Source organism: Scatophagus argus, chromosome 8, assembly GCF_020382885.2.
Source record: "Scatophagus argus isolate fScaArg1 chromosome 8, fScaArg1.pri, whole genome shotgun sequence".
In the NCBI taxonomy this organism is placed as follows: domain Eukaryota; kingdom Metazoa; phylum Chordata; class Actinopteri; family Scatophagidae; genus Scatophagus; species Scatophagus argus.
In genome coordinates this window covers 25,356,482-25,376,829 of record NC_058500.1, presented here as the reverse complement: position 1 = coordinate 25,376,829, position 20,348 = coordinate 25,356,482, and the positions used below count along the sequence as shown (strand labels likewise).

General features: G+C 42.1%; 1 protein-coding gene across 4 annotated transcripts; it reads left to right on the top strand.

Moving 5' to 3' along the window:
• The first annotated feature begins 1,534 nt into the window (after positions 1–1,534).
• On the top strand, positions 1,535–20,286 carry LOC124063764 (myelin transcription factor 1-like). 4 transcript variants are annotated; one of them, XM_046397753.1, is made up of 20 exons: positions 1,535–1,658; positions 1,754–1,819; positions 2,598–2,815; positions 4,948–6,027; positions 6,919–7,038; positions 7,887–7,977; positions 8,430–8,543; positions 10,577–10,794; positions 11,122–11,324; positions 11,444–11,653; positions 11,806–11,954; positions 12,719–12,781; positions 13,490–13,558; positions 13,792–13,854; positions 16,268–16,351; positions 17,599–17,820; positions 18,031–18,122; positions 18,227–18,330; positions 18,428–18,571; positions 19,180–20,286. In XM_046397753.1, the coding sequence occupies exons 1-20, from the start codon at positions 1,585–1,587 to the stop codon at positions 19,321–19,323; spliced, it is 3,528 nt and encodes a 1,175-aa protein (XP_046253709.1). In that variant the 5' UTR covers positions 1,535–1,584; the 3' UTR covers positions 19,324–20,286. The 4 variants fall into 4 exon arrangements, with proteins under 4 accessions (XP_046253709.1, XP_046253710.1, XP_046253707.1 ...); XM_046397754.1 differs by having other exon boundaries at positions 1,536–1,658; positions 1,751–1,819; positions 19,183–20,286; XM_046397751.1 differs by having other exon boundaries at positions 1,536–1,658; positions 1,751–1,819.
• Positions 20,287–20,348: the final 62 nt, after the last annotated feature.

The window sequence follows — 20,348 nt, the reverse complement described above, 5'->3', positions numbered from 1 at the left end:
TTTCCAAACAGCAGTTTGGAATATTCTGTTGTTGTTCACTGGTAATGCTGAACAACAGAAAGGCCAGGTTAGACTTTGCTAGAAAAGACCTCAAAAAGCCTGACCACTTCTGGAATAAGATTCTCTGGACTGATGAAACCAAGGATAACTTGTACTAGAATGATGGGAAGAGAAAGTATTTTGAGTTTAAAGTATTCAGTATTTGTTTAAAGTTGGTCAAGACCTGCTCTAATTGGAAAGTGTCATGAGATACCTTTTGTTGTGAACTGGCGCTATATAAATAAACTGCTACATCATCTGTCAAACATGATGGAGGCAGTGTTATGGCAGGGGTAATGGAAATGGGTCATTGGTGTTTTCATGACCTGACTGCTGTTAAAAGTAGCAGGATGAGTTCTGAAGTGTTTAGGGCTACTCTCTCTGCTCAGATTCTGTCAAATGATGAAAACTGATGGGGACGTCGCTTCACATTGCAGATGGATAATGACCCAAAACATACAACAAAGGCAACCCAAGACTTTCTCAAAGCAAAGAAATTAGATATTTTTCCCTGGATAAGTGACCTGATCTTAACCTAACAGAGCATGTTTTTCACTTACTTAAGACAAGACTGACAAGACAAGAGGGCAGCTGCAGTAAAGGCCTGGCAAAGCATCTCAAAGGAGGAAACTCAGCATTTGGTCATATCAATGGGTGCCAGACTTCAGGCAGCCACTGGCTGCTAAGGATTTTCATCCAAGTATTAAAAACAATCCTTGTATTTGCAGTTAGTTTGTCCCATAATTCATGAGCCACCAAAAATGGGGTTGGATGTATAGAAATAGGTGAAATTCCTAAATGGTTAACGCCACTCCTTTATCAAACCCTTTGAATTAAAGCAGAATGTCTTCACTTCGCTCATATCTTGAGTGATTCATTTCAAATTCAGTGTGGTGGTGTACAGAGGCCAAATGCCAAAAACATTATACTTGTCCCATTATATAGGAACCTAATCGTACATTTTGTATACAGATAATACTGTTTTCATGCCAGTGCATTGACATTATGTATTTGGGTTGTGAATCCTCTGTCTGTCTCATTCTTATGAATGCAACAGAACCCAAGGAGGAGCTGAATTGATTTTGGCTATCAAAGGCCACTGTGACCTCGCAAAACATATCTTTTAGCATTTATAGCTTCTATATTTAAAGCACTGTAAACTATCACAATCCCACTGGTTTGGCTTTAAGTTAGTTTAAGTCTTTAAGTTAGGGCATTATTGTAGGAAAGAAGAAAAACATGAACATAAAAGGTGACTCCCAGTTTTTGAAAGGTTAGTGTGAACTTGAATGAAAACTATATTTTGACACCACTGTACAAATATTAGTCTCAAGATCAAGGTTCCTGGAGGTCTGTGACAAGAGCAGTTGCCTGTTCCTAATACAGCCATGCTTACACTCATAAAGACAGAGAAAAACAGATATTTCCAAGGGTTAATTTCATAGTAATTAAACGTGTAAATAATAAAATACACCATTGCTTGTCTATACTTTAATATACTAGACTAGTATAACACATAAACTACCTCTCACTTTTATTTTCTGAATGAATGACTCTCCTGCTGCATTACTCTCAGTGTCGTCAGACCTAGTGGGACAAGAGATGAAGCAGGAATTAAGGTAAGTGACAGAATGCTTTAAAAGAAGATTATCATAATATGTGAAGTGCGTCTTCCATATATGAAGTGTGTATTTGTTTTGTTGCGTGTCAGCAGCAGCTGTCCCACCCCTGGATGTGATGGCAAAGGCCACGTCAGTGGGAGATACTCACGACATAGAAGGTAGGATTCGTACCATATTTCATTAAACTTTCTAAAAGTGTTTAGTTTAGCAAAGCAACGAATATGAATATCCAAATGATGAAATTTATAAAACCAAGACACACAAGTTAAAAGTCCAAAATAAAACAAAAATGCAAGCATCAGGCAGTCATTTGGAAATAAAGCGAGAGTAGTGCGGTGATATGAGAAGGTGCCAATACCAGACAAGTAGCACATTTTAAAACTGATTGGTTGAACATGTAGTAAAGCCCACTAACACAAATGGGATTTTTCAAATCATGAAATACAGGACAGATGTGCACGCATACATATGGTGTTACGACGGCATATCGGAAATGAAAATATCTAGACAACATATGCTTGTTCAGAAAAAAATACTCATACTAAATACTGGTGATAGTTTGCATATTTAGTCAGCATAAGTATAATTGCATATTAGGTCAATAACTGGTCACATTTTTGAAACTGACCTGCGTGTGTGAATGGTGTGAAACAAGTTGCCTACAGCTACACCACCAATCCACTGTGTGCTTGTTCAGTTCATTATTTTCTGTTTATGAATAAGAAATTTGAATCTTCTTTCTCCCTTTATCCATTGATGTGATTGTTGATGTCATAATCTTAATAATATATCAGTACTACAAGTACAAAGCACTCCTGGTGGCATCTAGAAGCTGAAATACTCATCACGTCTCTCAGTGTAAAAGTGAGGGACAAAGTAACAACAAGCTGTTGAATTTGGTGTTTCACGTTTCTGCACCCGTCCTGCTTTCCACAGTGTGCTGGGATGCCCGATTGTGAAGAAAAGGAAGCTGGAGGAGGCTGAGGCAGAGGAGAACCAGTCTGCTCCCAAGAGGAAAAACCAGCCTGCTAAACAGCTGGTGGATGGTTTCACCGTAGACAGTGACTCAGCAGAGGAGGAGGAAGAGGAGGAAGAGGAGGAGGAAGAAGACAGGAAAAAAAATAAAACAAAAATCAGGCCAGAAGCAACAAAAGGTGAGTGAAACCAAAGCAAAAAGTTACCATCGAAAACTGCCATTAATTCAGTTCGGTTCACTTCAGTTTGTCTACATAGAATCCCAACAAAATGTATCACATGACACAGAGCAGTCAGAGTAGAGTGGTCTAGACCTGTGTCCGCGTTCCCCCATGAGCAAGGGGTATGTCACTTGGTGACAGTGGAAAAAGCTGTGAGAGAGAGAGTGAGGGAGGGGGTGACACACAGAGAGAACAGAACTATGACTAACATTTACTGTAATAACAATAATCCTGCATCAAGCAGGACAGCAGCAGGAAGTTCAGTCATGATTCGTGGAGCAAGATGAGACCTCACATGCATTAATGGGGCATGAATGTGTACAGAACGAGAGGGAGAGAAGAGTGAAGCTCAGTGCATCATGGGAGGGCCTCCTGCAGTCCAGGCCTATAGCAGCATAACTAGGGGCAAGCCTAGATTTGAAGAGATTTGAAGCCAACTCTTAAACTTAGAAATGGTGTCTGACGGGGAATGGAAGATAGTTCCACAGGAGAGGAAATGGCAGCTGAAGACTCTGACTCACATTCTACACTTGGAGACTCTAGGAACCACAAGAAACTGGGAGCGAAGAGTTCTAGCCTGATAATAGAGCACTGTAAGCTCTTTAAGATTTGATGGTGCCTTATCGTTAAGGGCCTTGTTTGTGAGAAGACTGATTTTAAACTCTGCTCTTGATTTTACAGGCAGCCAGTATAGAGAAGCCAATATAGGAGAAATATGATCTCTTAAATAGTTCTCCACAGTACATGTGCAGCAACATTTTGGATTAGCTGGAGAGCCTTCAAAGAATTACTGGAACAGCCTGATAATTTTGTTGCAGCAATCCAGCCTGGAAGTAACAAATGTATGGTTTCATTTTTCTGCATCTTTTTGAGACAAGATGTGTCTGATTTTTACAGTGTTATGCAGGTGAAAGAAGGTATGTAGGTAGGCCTTTGAAATTTGTTTTATGTGGGAGTTAATAAGACAATAAGACATATGCTTACCAAAGATAACTCCCAGATTCCTTACAGTGGTCCTGAACACCAAGGTAATGCCCTTTCATTTATCATTAACTCTTGAGACAGTTTCGTTATTTATGATGCAGGGTGATTTATTTATGATGTAGAAACATTACAAAGTCAGCCTGTCAATCATGGCCAGCCTGTGCTGCATTCACAATTCCTACAGGAAATGAGAGTTTGCTTAGCTGCATTTTCATAGCCTAGCCAACATTGTCAGTGTTGGAAGTACCATGTTATTATGGCTCCTGTTGCTTTCCTTCTCTGCCTCTGATTGGTTGACTCTGGTGTTCTTAGACAAACCCAGTTTAAATGAAAGCACAGTGGCGTTAGGCATCTTGCCGGCCAGACATCTCCCTGGCGGATTGTTTTGGGCATGTCCATTCAGGAGCAGGCCCCGGGCAGACTCACCAGGCCTGGGAATGCCTCAGTGTTCCTCCGGATGAGCTGGTGGAAATGGCCAGGGAGAAGATAGTCTGGGCTTCCCTACTGAGACTGTTGCCCACGCGACCTGGACTCAGACAAGCGGTAGAAGACGAGTAGGGACAAGACACAATGACTTATCCCATGTGGGATAAGTGAACATGAGCCAGATTCTTTCGTCCCATAATCACCAAAGCAATGATTGGAGACCTGTCGCCGTGTCAACAACACACTCCCTGGAGCAAACATATTAAACTGGCAAATCAAAACAAGCAGCAAAATAATGCACAGTCATTAAATTATGACTGTATGTGGTGCTCGATGTTTTGACATGGACAAGCAGCTCAGTCCTCAGTGATGTGTTATTGTTAAAAATGCCCAGTGGGCATGGGGGACTTAGGAGACAGGAAGTGTGTACCATTTCATATCACTGGTGCAGCCTGTATAGGTTATTGTTTATTGTTAGAGAATCTTTGATTTGACACTTCTGCACCATTGTAACTCTGCCATGTTGTACCTCTATGTTACTGCCATGTTAATTTCATCTTTTAAGAGGCCACTGTAGCAGCCTCACTAATTAACACACACATTAACACTAAACAAGTCAGAAAAAGCCTCCTAGAAAGTCAATCACAATGCATGACTATATTTTTATTTTGAATCCACAGCAGACTGTTCACTGGTGACAACAGAGGACACAGAAACAGCAGTTTGTTCTGTGGCTGAAGACAGAAAGAATGAAAGTATCACCACGGGTACTGAGAATGAAACTGAAAGTGAGGAAGGTGAGGAAGTGAAGCCAGTAAAAGTAATTGATAATCATCAGCAAGAGGAAACAAAGACAAAGAACGAAGAAGAAGTTCAGCTGGTCACAACAGACCAGGCATCGGAGCAAGCCGAAGAAGAAACTGGGGTCACTGAGCTTAAAGACACAGAAGAAGATGGTGAAGAAGAAAAGAACAAGGAAGAGCAACAAGTAAGGCAAGAGAATATTGTTGGAGAAAGGGAGCTGGACAGACAGATGATACACCAGGAAAACTCTGATCACCAGTACTCCAGTGGAGATTACAACCATCAGGCCAAAGAGGAGCAGAGCGAGAGGGAGCAACAGGGGGAGGGGGAAGGGGAGGACGAGGAGGAGGAGGAAGCGGAGGATGAAGAGGAGGAGGAGGAAGAAGAGAGAGAGGTCCACCAAGAGGATGAAACTCCCTACATTTTGAATCCACACACTCAGGGATCCGAAGCCAAGGTGTCACTCAGGGAAGAAAGGGTCTGCACCCCGATGACTGAAGAAGAGGAAGAAGACGAAGAGCAGGAGGAGGAGGAGGAGAGAGGGGAGGAGGACGAGAGGCAGGGCAAAGAAGCAGGCCAGGTGGTGGAGGAGGAAGAGGATGACCAAGACTCCAGCAAAGCCTCTCCAACTACAGTAGTTATAGAAGTCCGCTCTGAGGAGGAGGAGGAGGAGGAGGATGAGGAGGAGGAGGAGGAGGACGAGGAGGAGGAAGAAGAAGAGGAGGGGGAAGAGCAGGATCGTGTCTCAGAGGGATCAGGAATCACAGATGACTCAGAGAACTGGGATATGACTCGGGGGAACCTGGGGCTGCTAGAGCAGGCCATTGCCCTGAAGGCAGAGGAGGTGAAGGGGAGTCAGGAGGCCCAGAGCTCCCCAGACTACCATCCATACAGCACATCCAGCAAGTGCTCCCAGCCTGCTGCTGCAGCCCGCCGCACCACTCACTACAGCAAAGGTACACTGACTGTTACTACTACCAAATGACAGTGCTCCTTTTTTATACAGTATGGAATGGTGGTCCTATGAAAAGTACTGTTAGAAATTTCTTTGCTATTAGTGTACATTATGATAGGCTACAGCATTCTATTAATCACAGAGGTTTTTTATTACGCTGATATCTTGTGAACAAATTTATGTCAAACTCTGATACTTACTGATACTTCAAGTAATACTTACTTTAAGTAATATTATCCATAAAATTTGTTTGCCTGCATGAACCTCTTCAGGGTTCAGTGAATTTTGAATGAGTGAATGGTTTATGTGGCCTTAAAGATAAGGGAGTTTTCTCAATTCCTAAAGAAATACTTTAGAAGTATCTATTATCTGTTTTTCTTAAGCATTTATAATTATGCCAAATTGGTGGTTGTGTCTGGATAGTGACACTACAAACTGCCAGGAATGACATTTTTGTGGGGTATTGACATTAGTATCAGGATCATTACCAAAATGTTGGATATATTTCAAATTAGATCATGTTCTGTGCAGGTGAACAATGTTTCTCTGCTGCCATGCATTAAACATTTTTGTTATTTAACAGAAAAAAATGCCTTGTGTTTTAACTAGCATGAAAAGTCAGTAACAGAGAATAGTAAATAGATGCCTTGTGTTTTGACAAAATACTCAGGATAATGAAATTATGTTCATAAACCTATTAATTATGTGATAAATTCATAAAACATCATAGTACATTAGCCTCCTTGAAAATAATAAGTATTGGTATCAACACCAATATCAATAGTTTTGGGCCAGTTCTGGTATTACTTGGTATGAAGTAAAGAACCACTTGTACTATTTACTAATGGATATTTAATTCATTATTGGTGCCATCTAAATCACATCTATACAGAAAAAAAGGAAGTGAAGTGTCCAACTCCAGGGTGTGATGGGACAGGTCATGTGACTGGACTGTACCCTCACCATCGCAGTCTATCTGGTTGTCCTCACAAAGACAGAATCCCTCCTGAGAGTGAGTATACATTACTTTTGATAACACTATAGACCACTAGTACAACATCTGACACACCTGATGCATATTTAGATTCTGTCACTTTTAGCTAAATTCAAACTTTTGAGAATTTTGCTGTGAATATTTAATTGCAAATAGCAGAGAACAGAGAACTCCAGGGACAATTTTCCAGTGTTAAGCAGAAGTGTAATATAGATTTGAAATGACAATGTTAAAAATTGATTTAACTCAACTGAGTAAGAGAATTGGTGTCATAGGGCAGTGTTTGGGACTCAACTCCCACAGACCACGCCTCTCCTAATGCATCCTCATGGATTTCTATCTCTAGTGTTACACAGAGTTCAGTTTTAACTCTGGACAGTTATTCTAACACTGGATCTGAGTTGTATAAGTAACACTTTAGGAAGTGTTAAATTAACTCTGCAAAGATTGAGACAAAATAAACACAAGCATAGTGTTAGAACTCAGTCCCTCAGAGTTGATTTAACACTATAAAATCTGCTGTGTTCAACAGCTTGGGAGTTTTCAGACAGAAGGCATAGTTACTTCTTCTTCTACTACATACTTTCTTACTATTACCATTACTACTGGCATTATTATTACTAAAATTATTAGTAATTGCTAGTACTACCATTCTACTGTACAACCACTGCTAATTCCTTCTTTTATAAAAAAAGAAAAACTACTAATGTTACTACTTGTATTGCCACTACTGCTTTTTTTAACTATTGTGTGTGTGTTTCACAACTAATTAATCAAATACTCCACTACTACTACTACTAGTAATGTCAAACAATCTACAGCAAACTAAACAGACTGACCTGAGTTTGCATCTGCTGTGTCTATAGTCCTGGCCATGCATGAGAACGTCTTGAAGTGTCCGACTCCTGGCTGCACAGGCCAAGGCCATGTCAACAGTAACCGCAACACACACCGCAGGTTAATGAAACACCCGGGGATACACACCTGCATGTGTACACACAGGATCATAAATAGTCCTAAAAATGCTGAAGTTTGAATGGGATGATTACGGGGTTCTGATTTCATGATGATGAAGACATGAATGTTTATGTGAATGAATGTATATTTATGAATGTATATATATTCTAGACAGGCAGTATTTTAGTTTTCACTAATGGTCTGTAGTTTTAGAGGCCTTAGGTAATAATTAGCATCTAAATGATATAAAAAATAAAGATATAATATTTGCTTAGAATATTGATTGAGACCCCAAGGAGAACCAATGGCCATCTAATGCTACTAACACATACTTACACTGTCTTTAAAGGTATATCAGTAATTGAAAAGGCTGTCTGTATATTATAAGTGTACCTACTCTTGAGAGTTGTATTCCATGAAATGCTAAAATTTAGATTTTTCTCCCTTGTCAGTCTGTCTGGCTGCCCCATCGCAGCTGCAGCTAAGCTGAACAAAAATCAGGACAAGCAGGTTCATTTGCAGGCATCAGCAAGTGAACCCTCTTCCAACTCTGACAGAGTGCTCAGGTGAGACATACAAGTTAAGTGTTTAGTTTGCCAGTTCATTTTCTTTAATACATAAATAAATATAATTGGGTCCACTTCCTGCAGGAATAGGAATTGGGGTTGCATGGCAGACAAATCTAAGTGTACTGACTGGTGGCATTGCAGACTTGCCTTAGGAATGTGAAATGTCACCTCTCTAGTAAGGAAGAAACAGAAACTGGTGTATGAGGTGGAGTGTTACCAGCTAGATATAACTGGGCTCATTTCTGTACATAGCACTAGTTTTGGAACCAAACTTTTGGAGGGGGGGTTGGACTCTCTCCTTTTCCACTGTTGCGCAGAGTGAGAGGCACTGGGTAGCTGTGAGAATACTTACAAGTGCATAGCTGAGTGCTGCTGAGGGTACATAGAGTGCTCTGGCTGTAGTGTTGGGTTGTGCACCGAAGAGCAGCTCAGTTTACCCAGCCTTCTTGGCATCTCTGGCTGAACTCCTGGAAAGGATTCGATCTAGGCACTCTATAGTTGTGTGTGTAGTAAAAGTGAGTGGGGAACACCTGGCAGAGGCTTCTGTCCATCATGTATTCAACTCCCAACTCCAAAAGAATCAGGAGAGTTGGAGCTGTAGTCTGAAGGTTCTCCTGAAACAGCACACAGTCTTGGGTGTAGGGGGAGCTCAAGGGAGGCTGTGGAGAAGGACTTTCAGTCAAGTTCAAGGAGGTATTGGCAAAGTTCTCAGCAAGGGAAAACAGAAGTTAACTCAGGCTGTGTTCAGCTGGGGAAGAGTTTTGCCGGCCCAAACTGAGGATATTATCAAGCTGTGGAGCTCCTGAATCCAATGAATATGTCCTTTGTGGAGAAGACAGAATTTGAAAACTTGGGGGAAGCCTCATCCACATCCTTGGCAGAGGTTGCTAAGGTAGTCAAGAAGCTATCCGGCCCATCCAATCTACAATTTATTTATTTGTTTATTTTTGGAGAAGGTGGAGAAGGTTTATGACCTTGTGCCTTGGGGAACTCTCTGGGGGTGCTGTGGGAGTATGAGACACCAGGGTTATTGCTGGAAGTCTTCCAGTCCTTGTAAACAAAAGTGAGGGTTGTGTCGGTGTTCTCAGCACAATGTCAAACATGTTTTCAGTGGGCCGTCCCTTCTCTCTGATCCTGTTTGTGATATTCATGATCAGGAGGAAGTGCAGCCAGGGGGAGGAGAGTGTCTGTTTTGGAAACCTCAGAATTGCATCTCTGCCTTTACAGATGATGTGGTTAAGTTGGCTTCATCAGGCCATGACCGTCAGCACACAATGGGTTGGTTTTGAAGCTGAATGTAATGCAGCCAGGATGAGAGTCAGCACCTCCGAGTCTGAGACCAACTGAGTCTGGATTGCTCAGTCCCACTTAGGCATGAGTTGCTGCTCAAGAAGTTAAAATATATTGCGGTCTTGTTCATGTATGGTGGTGAAATAGATCGTGAGATAGACAGGTGGCCTGGCGTTGCATTAGCAGTAATGACAGTGTTATACTAAACTGTGGTGGGGTGAAGAGGGAGCTAAGCTTGAAGGCAAAATATTTTGATTTACTAGTCGATCTACATTCTCACTCTCACCTATGATCATGAGCTCTGGGTAGCAATCAAAAGAATGAGATTTCATATGCAAGTAGGCCAGATGAGTTTCCCCCGTAAGATGGCTGGGCCTTAGAGCCTGCTTTGTGTTGAGGAGGAGCCAGATGAGGTGGTACATGCATCTCATTCAGATGCCTCCTCAGCATCTGCCTTTGAAGGTTTACCATGCCTGTCAAACTGGGGGAAGACCCAGAACTCACTGGAGGGATTATATATCCGATCTGGCATAGGAATGCCTCAGGATCTCCCAGGAGGAGCTGGAAAATGTTGTTGGGGAGAGGTACATCTGGAATACCCTGCTTAGCCTGTTGTCATGGTGACCCAATCCAGGATAAGTGGTAGAAAGAAAATGGATGGATGAGTGGATGAATGGAATGAAGATACATGCAACTATGTCAGTCTAAGAATAATGCATAACTAATGGCTTTTCCTCCAGGCCCATGTGTTTTGTGAAACAGCTGGAGATCCCTCAGTATGGCAGCTACCGGCCCAACACAGTGACCACCACGCCTCGAGCTAACCTGGCTAAGGAGCTGGAGAAATACTCCAAGGTGTCTTTTGACTATGCAAGCTTTGATGTCCAGGTGTTTGGAAAGCGTATGCTCATTCCAAAAACACCCAACAGCACTGAAACATCACCTAAAGCCTTCAAATGTAAGATACACACACTTCACCTCTAATTGATTTTGACATGCCATGTGTTACAATGCACAAGAAAGGGTAACTAACTAGTTAAACAGGTTATAGATAAACTTTGACCTTTGATTGATGTTGTGTGGAGTTTTCATAAAAAAGTGGCAATAAACTATTACTGAGAAGCATGGCTAAAAACAGACCAGATGACTAACTCTGATTACCAGCAGCAGCTTTGTTAGCCACATTTAGCTTTAAGGTTGCACAGATCCACTGTTAGGCTAAATAGAAGTCTAGTCTCTTATTCTTGTTGTTTCAGTAAATGCCTTCTGCTCCATTCCTATACAGCTAAATCATTCCCTAAGGCCTCCTCCCCCAGTCACAGTGTGTCAGGAAGCTTTTCCAAGACCTCTTCATCCTCCAGTGGTTATGACTACAGCCAAGATGCAGAGGCAGCCCACATGGCAGCAACAGCCATCCTCAACCTGTCCACCCGCTGCTGGGAGAGACCAGAGACCCTCAGCACCAAGCCCAGGGAACCCTGCACCAAGGTACACTGGCTTTCATTCAGACAGATTCTCACGTAGACTCACTCAACAGTGCACAACACACAGCACACTTGTGTTCTCTGTCACTTCAGCTGCACTGACTGTATGTGTGAATCCTGTAGGAATCAGACATTGAAGTAGATGAGAATGGCACCTTGGATCTCAGCATGAAGAAGACCAAGAGGGAGGGCATGCAGCCTCCAGAGCCTTCCTCATCTTCATCCTCTCAACACATCGGAGCCACCTTGTCTCAGGGCCAGACTCAGTCAGAGTGGGAGGGGCCACTTGATTTCACCAAACCAAGTGGAGTCAAGGAGGAAGACCACGAAGAGGTACTGTACACTCCCACTGAAATCACATCAACATGGGAGGAGACAAGTGAAGAGTGAAACATAATGATGGGTCAGAGTCATGTACTGTGTCACTTACCTGAGGGATTCTTTTGCAACTTTGTGCAGATTTCCCGTGTTTTATCGTTTTCCAGGTGGAGTATACAGCTCCCTCTTACACCTCATCTGATGGTGAGGAAGAGGACCAGGAGAACCTGGAGGACAGGAAGTACCCCGGTGAGGTCACCACTACTAGCTTCAAGGTCAAGTTTCAGCCCAAAGACAGCAAAAAAGAAGTTCTTGTGTAAGTCGCTGCAGTTAGCATACTTCCCATCAAAACACTGATCCATTTTTTTCATTTAATTGTAGCTTCTATTAACTGATCCCACAAAAGACTTTCTTAGTTAGATGAGATGTCTGGAACGTTAGTATAAAAATATTATCACTCAAACGGAGTCTGAGGCAAGCCAGACTACCAAATATAGGATGCGAAGACCGTTTGGTGTTCAGAAGTACCAACCATCACAAAAAATTGTGATAGGCTGAGGCATCCGTCAATAAGTCAGTCAAACACTGAAGTAAATATACCCTGACAGGTATTTCTCAGTAACCATTATACTGTGTGCATGTCATATGAATCACTGCAAATGCATCTCAGCATCCAAATGATCCTAATGATAAAGATGGCCGCCCATCTTGAGCCGGGGTCTGCTCCGAGGTTTCTGCCTTCTAAAAGGCAGTTTTTCCTTGCCACTGTCGCCAAGTGCTTGCTCAAGGGGGAATGTTGGGCTCTCTGTATTACAATTTAATTAAAGAGTTTGGTCTAGACCTGCTCTAATTGGAAAGTGTCATGAGCTGACTTTTGTTGTGAATTGGTGCTATATAAATAAACTGAATTGAATTGAAAATTGAATTAATTACCGTACTACCATGAAACTCACTCCTCTGAAAGCTCCGACTTTGAAAACCTAAATGTTAAAATCTAAAACCCAATTTTTTTTTCTGGCATGTCAGTACAAGCCCCACTTTTCAAAGCAAATGGACTGATCTGTGAGTATGTGTTCTTAGATGTCCTACTCCGGGCTGTGATGGCAGTGGACACATAACTGGCAACTACGCATCACATCGAAGGTAAGACTCTTGACTTGGAAATGATGAGCGAGGTATGTTTGCTTCACCAATCTATGGTATGAATGTGCAACATTTAGGAGGTGATTTGCAGAGGAATAATTAGTAAATAATTAGTAAATTGGACCTAATTTTTCCTGTTTAATGATTTATGGAAGCAGTGGATAAAGTCCAATCAAAGTGTCTGAGTCCAGCCTGTGGAAATGTGGATAAGCATGACACAGAGCTTGAATGTAGCCAGTGCTGAAGTACTCTAGTCCAGTACAAGGTTGTTGTTTCTATCCAACTGACTACCACTACTTGGTATTCATTACCACCACTTTCTAAATAATACAAGTAAGACATTTACGTAATCGTGGAGACTGTTGGTGTCGGATCTAAATACGTTCATTTCTCACTGTTGGTTACTTTGTGTACCACCTGAGCAGGAAAAATACTGAGAATCTTCCACCTGTCACCTGTGGAAAATATTCCGTTCACCTGATGCACCTATAGACACATTGATGGTTGGTTGTTTTTGGCAGCCTACTACACCTGCAGGCTACTTTAAAGCTCAGACAGTCAAACAGCTCCCATTCACCCTGTGTGTGCTGCCCAGTCCTGTCCTGGCTCTGTAGTCCCGTTAAGGTTCTGGCTCTTTCCTTCACTCATGCTCAGACATCTTGTTCTCAGTCTGGTTTTCTGACGTTCTCTCTCTGACCTATCTTCCAGTCTGTCAGGCTGTCCTCTTGCTGATAAATCACTTCGGACCCTCATGGCTGCCCACACAGCTGAACTAAAGTATGTCTGCTTTCTTCTGTCTCTCACCTCCAAAATATTCACTGAGAACTCAGTCTGCAGCTACAGCTCTGTCCCTGCTCTCCTTTAAACACTAATGTAAAATAGTCAGAATCAATATTGAAAAACCCAAACCAAAAACAATGAGCCCGTGTTATTTAGTGAAAACAACTGGTTTTTTGGCAGTTTCTACTGATGATGTAGGTGGAATGAAAGCGTGTCTGTGTGTGTCTCAGGTGTCCAACGCCAGGTTGTGATGGATCAGGCCACATCACTGGAAACTATGCTTCACATAGAAGGTAGGAGCTCTTCTCCTGGTCTGCCTGCTTTGCCATCACTCTCTCTCTCCTTCACTCTCTCACTCACTCTCTCTCTTACACTCTTTCTCTCTCTCTCACTCTCTCTCTCTCTCCCTCACTCTCTCTCTCTCTCTCTCCCTCTCTCTCTCACTCTTACACTCTTTCTCTCTCTCTCACTCACTCTCTCCCTCACTCTCTCACTCTTTCTCTCTCTCTCACTCTTACACTCTCTCCCTCTCTCTCTCTCTCTCACTATCTCTCTCTCACTCTCTCTCTCGCTCTCTCTCCCTCTCTCACTCTCTCCCTCTCTCTCTCACTCTTACACTCTTTCTCTCTCACTCTTACACTCTTTCTCTCTCTCTCACTCTCTCTCTCTCACTCTTACACTCTTTCTCTCTCTCTCTCACTCTCTCTCTCTCTCTCATTCTTACACTCTTTCTCTCTCACTCTTACACTCTCTCCCTCTCTCTCACTCTTTCTCTCTCACTCTCTCCCTCTCTCTCTCACTCTCTCTCTCTCTCTCACTCTTACACTCTTTCTCTCTCTCTCTCACTCTCTCGCTCTCTCTCTCATTCTTACACTCTTTCTCTCTCACTCTTACACTCTTTCTCTCTCTCTCTCTCACTCTCTCTCTCATTCTTACACTCTTTCTCTCTCACTCTTACACTCTTTCTCTCTCACTCTCTCTCTCTCTCTCTCATTCTTACACTCTTTCTCTCTCATTCTTACACTCTTTCTCTCTCACTCTTACACTCTTTCTCTCTCACTCTCTCTCTCTCTCTCTCACTCTTACACTCTCTCCCTCTCTCTCCCTCTCTCTCTCTCTCTCACTCTTACACTCTCTCCCTCTCTCTCTCTCTCTCCCTCTCTCTCTCTCTCTCCCTCTCTCTCTCTCTCTCAGTCTTACACTCTTTCTCTCTCTCTCTCTCTTATTATTATTATTATTATTATTTCCACTGGTCAAAATATGAAGTTTTGATATTAACGATTAGTTTTTTATTATTTACTTATCTGTACTAACCTTATGCCCAGTTTGGCTGTCAGTTTTGCCAGAATTGTTCATAACATCAGAAGAAGCTGTAAACAGCAAGATATTAACACATGTGCGCTCAGCAATTTTTTTCACACATCTAATGTATCACAAGCTGGTCACAAGCCCGAAAAACAACAGTTGCTCCATTACAATCACTTTTTGAAGAAATACTGAAGACACTGGAGCAAAGGCTATCAGGTTGCCATTGTTGAATCATTCAGAGGTGTGATCTTCTGACCTTTGACAGCTTGGTGTGTCTTACTTAAGTTTAGTGTACAATATTATCAATGATCTGACGAGAAGACCACTTCAACAGCACTGCCAGGCCACAGGTCCTGGCCCCAGATTATGAATAGGTTCTTACAATGAGCACAAGATGTACAGCGAAGGGTCAGTCCACACAAATCTCATGTAGTTCCAGAATAGGTATTTAAGAACTGTGCCGAACAGCTAGCTGAGGTATTTACAAGAATCTTCAAAGTCAGCCATCAAAGTTCCAGGACCAACAGCAATAAAGAATCAGCAATTGGAACGACTCCTGACTGGTTGCCCTCAGCCCAAAAATAATGAAGTTCTTTAAAAGACTGGTCCTCTCCTACGTCAGCGCCACCATCCCTGACTCTCTGGACTCACACCAGTTCACTTCCATCTTTCTGGCTCTTCACAGTGTCCTGACTCACCCGATCAGACAATGCTCATGTGTGAGCATGCTATTTCTACATCACAGCTCTTTTTTTTCAACACTGTCAAGCCCAGCAAGCTCACCATTGAACTCCAAAAGCGTGGCACATTCAGAGTCACAAAATTACAAGTGTGCCCCAGATTTAATCAGTAGTGACAGAGCAGAGATAGTGTCTAACTTTAGGTTTTTGGGCACACACATTCCAGAGGACCTCACATGAGCCACTAACAGATCTGCATTGGTCAGAATGCACAGTAACGGTTGTTTTTCCTAAGGATGCTGAAGGAAAGATGATCTGCCAACAGTTACTGACTTTCTACTGCTGCACCACAGAATGCATCCTAACATACTGCATTTCTCTGTGGTATCTCAGCTGCACAACAGCTGACAAGAAAGCTCTTCAGCTGGCCTCCTCCAGCACACAGAAGATCACTGGGATAGAATGGTGAGCTTGGGCTGGTGGGAGCTCCCCACCCATGTAAGGACTCCACACACCCATGCCGTGATCTGTTTAACTCCTTTCATCTGGCACATGTGATAAGGCACTTCCGAACTGAGAGATATCTTCTTCCACAAAGCCGTAACTGTTTCCGTCCAATTTCTTGTTTTTACAGCATCGAGAAGGGAAGCTGCAAACTTAATCTCGCTGTACTGGTTCAATGACAGTAAAGATATTGTATTCTTTTCCTCTCTGCCAGTCTATCCGGATGCCCTCGAGCCAAGAAAGGTGGGGTCAAATCAACCCCCACCAAGGATGACAAGGAAGACTCTGAGCTGTTGAGGTGAGCAACAGCAGATTGCTAACTCTAAGCAACCATGCATGTATAATACTAGCCTGATCCTGTTCTATAGATATTTTGGGATTAGTGTTGAGGGTTTTAACTCACATGGTAAAATAAGTCTGCATTGTTCGAAAGTCCAAAAGTAAAAAATCTATTGAAAAAAATGTATGTAGATAATGTGTGAATGAAAATGGGCTGTTAAATATCTGGAAGAGTGATGAGGACAGTGGGGACAGGGAAGCTGATGGCCAGGGAAGCTTAGATGACTGCAGGGTTGATGGGAGAACTGAAAAAAGGTGGTAAATGGGTGAGGCAGTTGGTATTAATGAGAGAGAAAAACAATGTGAGGACATCTGGTGGACAGGAAGAGAAAGGCAGTGGTCTGAGGAAGTGGCTGGATGGTGGGACGCAGAGGCAGAAAGTGTGGCATTTAAATGAACCCATGAAATGTCAAATCAAATTACATTCACATATTTTCATTAATAAAAATCCATTTTAGGTCTAATAAAAAAAGGAAAGAGAAAATATCAATTTTGCATTATGATAAACTCTCGTTTCATGTAATTACACATACTGTGTCATATACTGAAACTTCCTTCTGATTCCTGCAGGATGTGACCCACATGTGGGCTGTTTGATGAGTTTGTTTTCAAGCTGTCAATTCCAGATATTCTGGTAACATTCTAATAGGAATATATATAGAGATCTATATAAGGAAACAATGAAAAATGTTTTATACAGGAATCTAACAATTAGATACACTTGTACTATTGGGAAAGAGAAATAAAGCGAGAATGTGGAAATTGAAGAGTCATTCAAAAGCACAATAAAGGATTTAATAGCCACTGCTGCTCAGTTAAGTTGTCAGAGGTCAAGGCAGATGGCCGCCCATCTTGAGCCGGGGTCTGCTCCGAGGTTTCTGCCTTCTAAAAGGCAGTTTTCCTCACCACTGTCACCAAGTGCTTGCTCAAGGGGGAATGTTGGGCTCTCTCTATTTTACATTTTAATTAAAGATTTCGGTCTAGACCTGCTCTAATTGGAAAGTGTCATGAGATAACTTTTGTTGTGACTTGGCGCTATATAAATAAACTGAATTGAATTGAAAACTGAATAGAGGTAGCATGGTGCCCACCCTCTCGACAACTGTACTCTGTCAAGAAATATCTCAGCACACAGAAGGATCTGCGGTATCTATATGAAGAACTGACTTTTGAACCAGTCAGATGATGCTTCACAACTGTTTCCAGGTGTCCAGTTCCTGGCTGCGACAGTCTGGGTCACATCAGTGGGAAGTACGCCACCCACCGCAGTGCCTACGGGTGTCCACTGGCAGCGCGCCGACAGAAGGAAGGTCTTCTTAATGGCACGCCCTTCTCCTGGAAGGCTTTCAAGACTGAAGGTCCGACCTGCCCAACGCCAGGCTGTGACGGCTCTGGACACGCAAATGGAAGCTTCCTGACACACCGCAGGTGTCCTGAATATCTGAGTTTTAGGGAATGGAGAACTGTGTTACCACAAACAATGCAAGGAAGCTTTAATGCTGATTAACCCACAAGAGAATGGACCATTATTTCAGTACTATTTTAAGTAATTGTTCAGTCCTGATTGAAAGCAAATTGTGCAGTGTGAGAGGTTTGATCCACCATGAGCTCTTGATCCTGATCAGCAACTTCTCTCAGTCTCTCAGGATGTCCCAGAGCATCGGCAAATAAGAAGAGGGCCAAGTTCCCTGGAGATGAATATATCACTGCAAAGTTCAGAGCCAGTGATGGTAATATGTCTCCTGAATTATTACTGTAAATGATACCTGGAATTGAGGAGGGTTTGTCCATTGTCTTGATATTGTGTTTGCTGTACGTTGCTGCCGTCATTCAGTTCTGGACAACGATGAGGACATCAAGCAGCTCAACAAAGAGATCAACGAGCTGAATGAGTCCAACTCAGAGATGGAGGCCGACATGATGAACTTGCACACTCAGGTGAGCTCAGTTTGTTAGCTCACTGCACTGCTGTTGACAGTCCAAATACCGTATATCCAGGAGACACTGCCATGTGTTCTGTCTCTCTCTGTTTCAGATCTCTTCAATGGAGAAGAACCTGAAGAGCATGGAAGAGGAGAACAAACAGATCGAGGAGAGGAATGAGGCCCTGTTCCTGGAACTATCTGGTCTGAGTCAGGCCCTGATCCGCAGCCTGGCCAACATCCGCCTGCCCGCCATGGTGAGAACACACAATTGTGTTTTGGTTTGTTTTTAAAAAAGGAGAAACTTGGACGAATTCCTTCCTGCCACCTCCCATCTCAAGTTTACAACCCCGAGCTATCTCATCTCCGAAAGTAAATCAGCCAGATCTCCTGTCCTGTCAGGTTACATTCTATCTGTTGTAGAATCTAATCTCTCTGAAACACAAGAAGCAGAAATATCTGTGGTAGACTGAAGTGACTGATGGAAGGCAGATCAACATTAGAAAGTGTCAGTTAAACCCATTTTCTGTCCACCTCTCTGATAACAAGAGAGAGAAGGAACTGGAGAGTAATAATCTAAAACTATTTATTTTCTAATTATGAAACACTTTTTCTTTCCAAATACATCTGTCCACATCTTCACATTTACAGACACTCAAATAAGATTACTGCAGTTGTAGGAACTGCTGTAACAGGCAGACACTCACATGGCACCATTTTGGGAAATAAACATAATTTTCATATCTGGAAAAATAAGTAATAATAATAATAATAATGATATGGTGGGATACGGACTGACTGCAACAAGTCAGTACTCAGACATAAAAGACTGAAGATTTACCTGACTCAGTTTATGTGTGTTCAGCAGGAGCCACTGTCAGAGCAGAACTTCGACAGATACGTGGAAACCCTGACCAACATGTTTACCAATAAAGACTGCTACCAGAACCCTGAGAATCGGGCTCTGCTCGAGTCCATCAACCAGGCGGTGAAGGGCATCGAGGTGTGATGGACGGGAGGACAGGAGGCGGGGCGCCACGAAGACGACGTCAGTCTTTCTTTCCAGGCCCTTTAGATAATGTATATAATTAATTCTTCTCATTTGGAACTTCGTCATCTGTTCTTTACATTTGTTTGCTCTTTGCATGTTGCTTTATGATGGTATGAGTGTGAACAGATTAGGGTATGGATGTAAAGTGTGTCGTAGCACACTGGAATGATATTGTTACTGTAAGCAAGGGCATCTCAGTGTATACACAGAAAGACACAGTAGTAGTATACAGCCTGAGCTGAGCAGATTCTCTTAGTGAACATATCCCACCTCCACTCAATAATGTTAATAGTATTCTATATGAGCATAGTGATGTTGCACATCCAGGACTAGTTTGTAGCTTCATTCTTACTATTGCTGTGTAACTATTTAAGTCTTACAAATGTTGGTTTAAAGGCAACTTATTTATTCATGTCTGCTGTATTATTTTTATGTTGGCCTATTTATTATTCATTATCTATTTATTAACTTTTTTAATTTAAAAATGCTACCTGAGATGATTTTAAATGGTAACCAAGGAAAGGGAATCATTTCCTCTGCATTGAACAATGAGGAAATATTTTAAGATATCAACTATGAATTGTTTTATATAGCTTATTATTTATTTAAAATACTGGGATCTTTTTAAGTGCAAATATTTTGTAACTGAAAGTTTTTAAATAATTTTCTAAAAATTTTTTTGGTGCTTCTGTTTACATGATTTTCCTTTTTATTTTCACAAACTATTTTGAGTACACTGTAGTACACTGGAAGTATTGAGCAGCACATATTTGGTATTTATTTGACAATGAAGAACAAAGTGATTGTGGATATTTATTTTGTATTGTCTGTGTGTTAATGATGGCTGTGTATGGATTAGTCTTTAATTTGCTCTTGAAATAAAAGTTAACCCGCTGTAAATCTGGAGTGGCTCTCATACTGGAGTTGAACAGTGTCTGTAACTCAATCATTTCATGACAGGTATTGAGGATTCAAAGACCCCA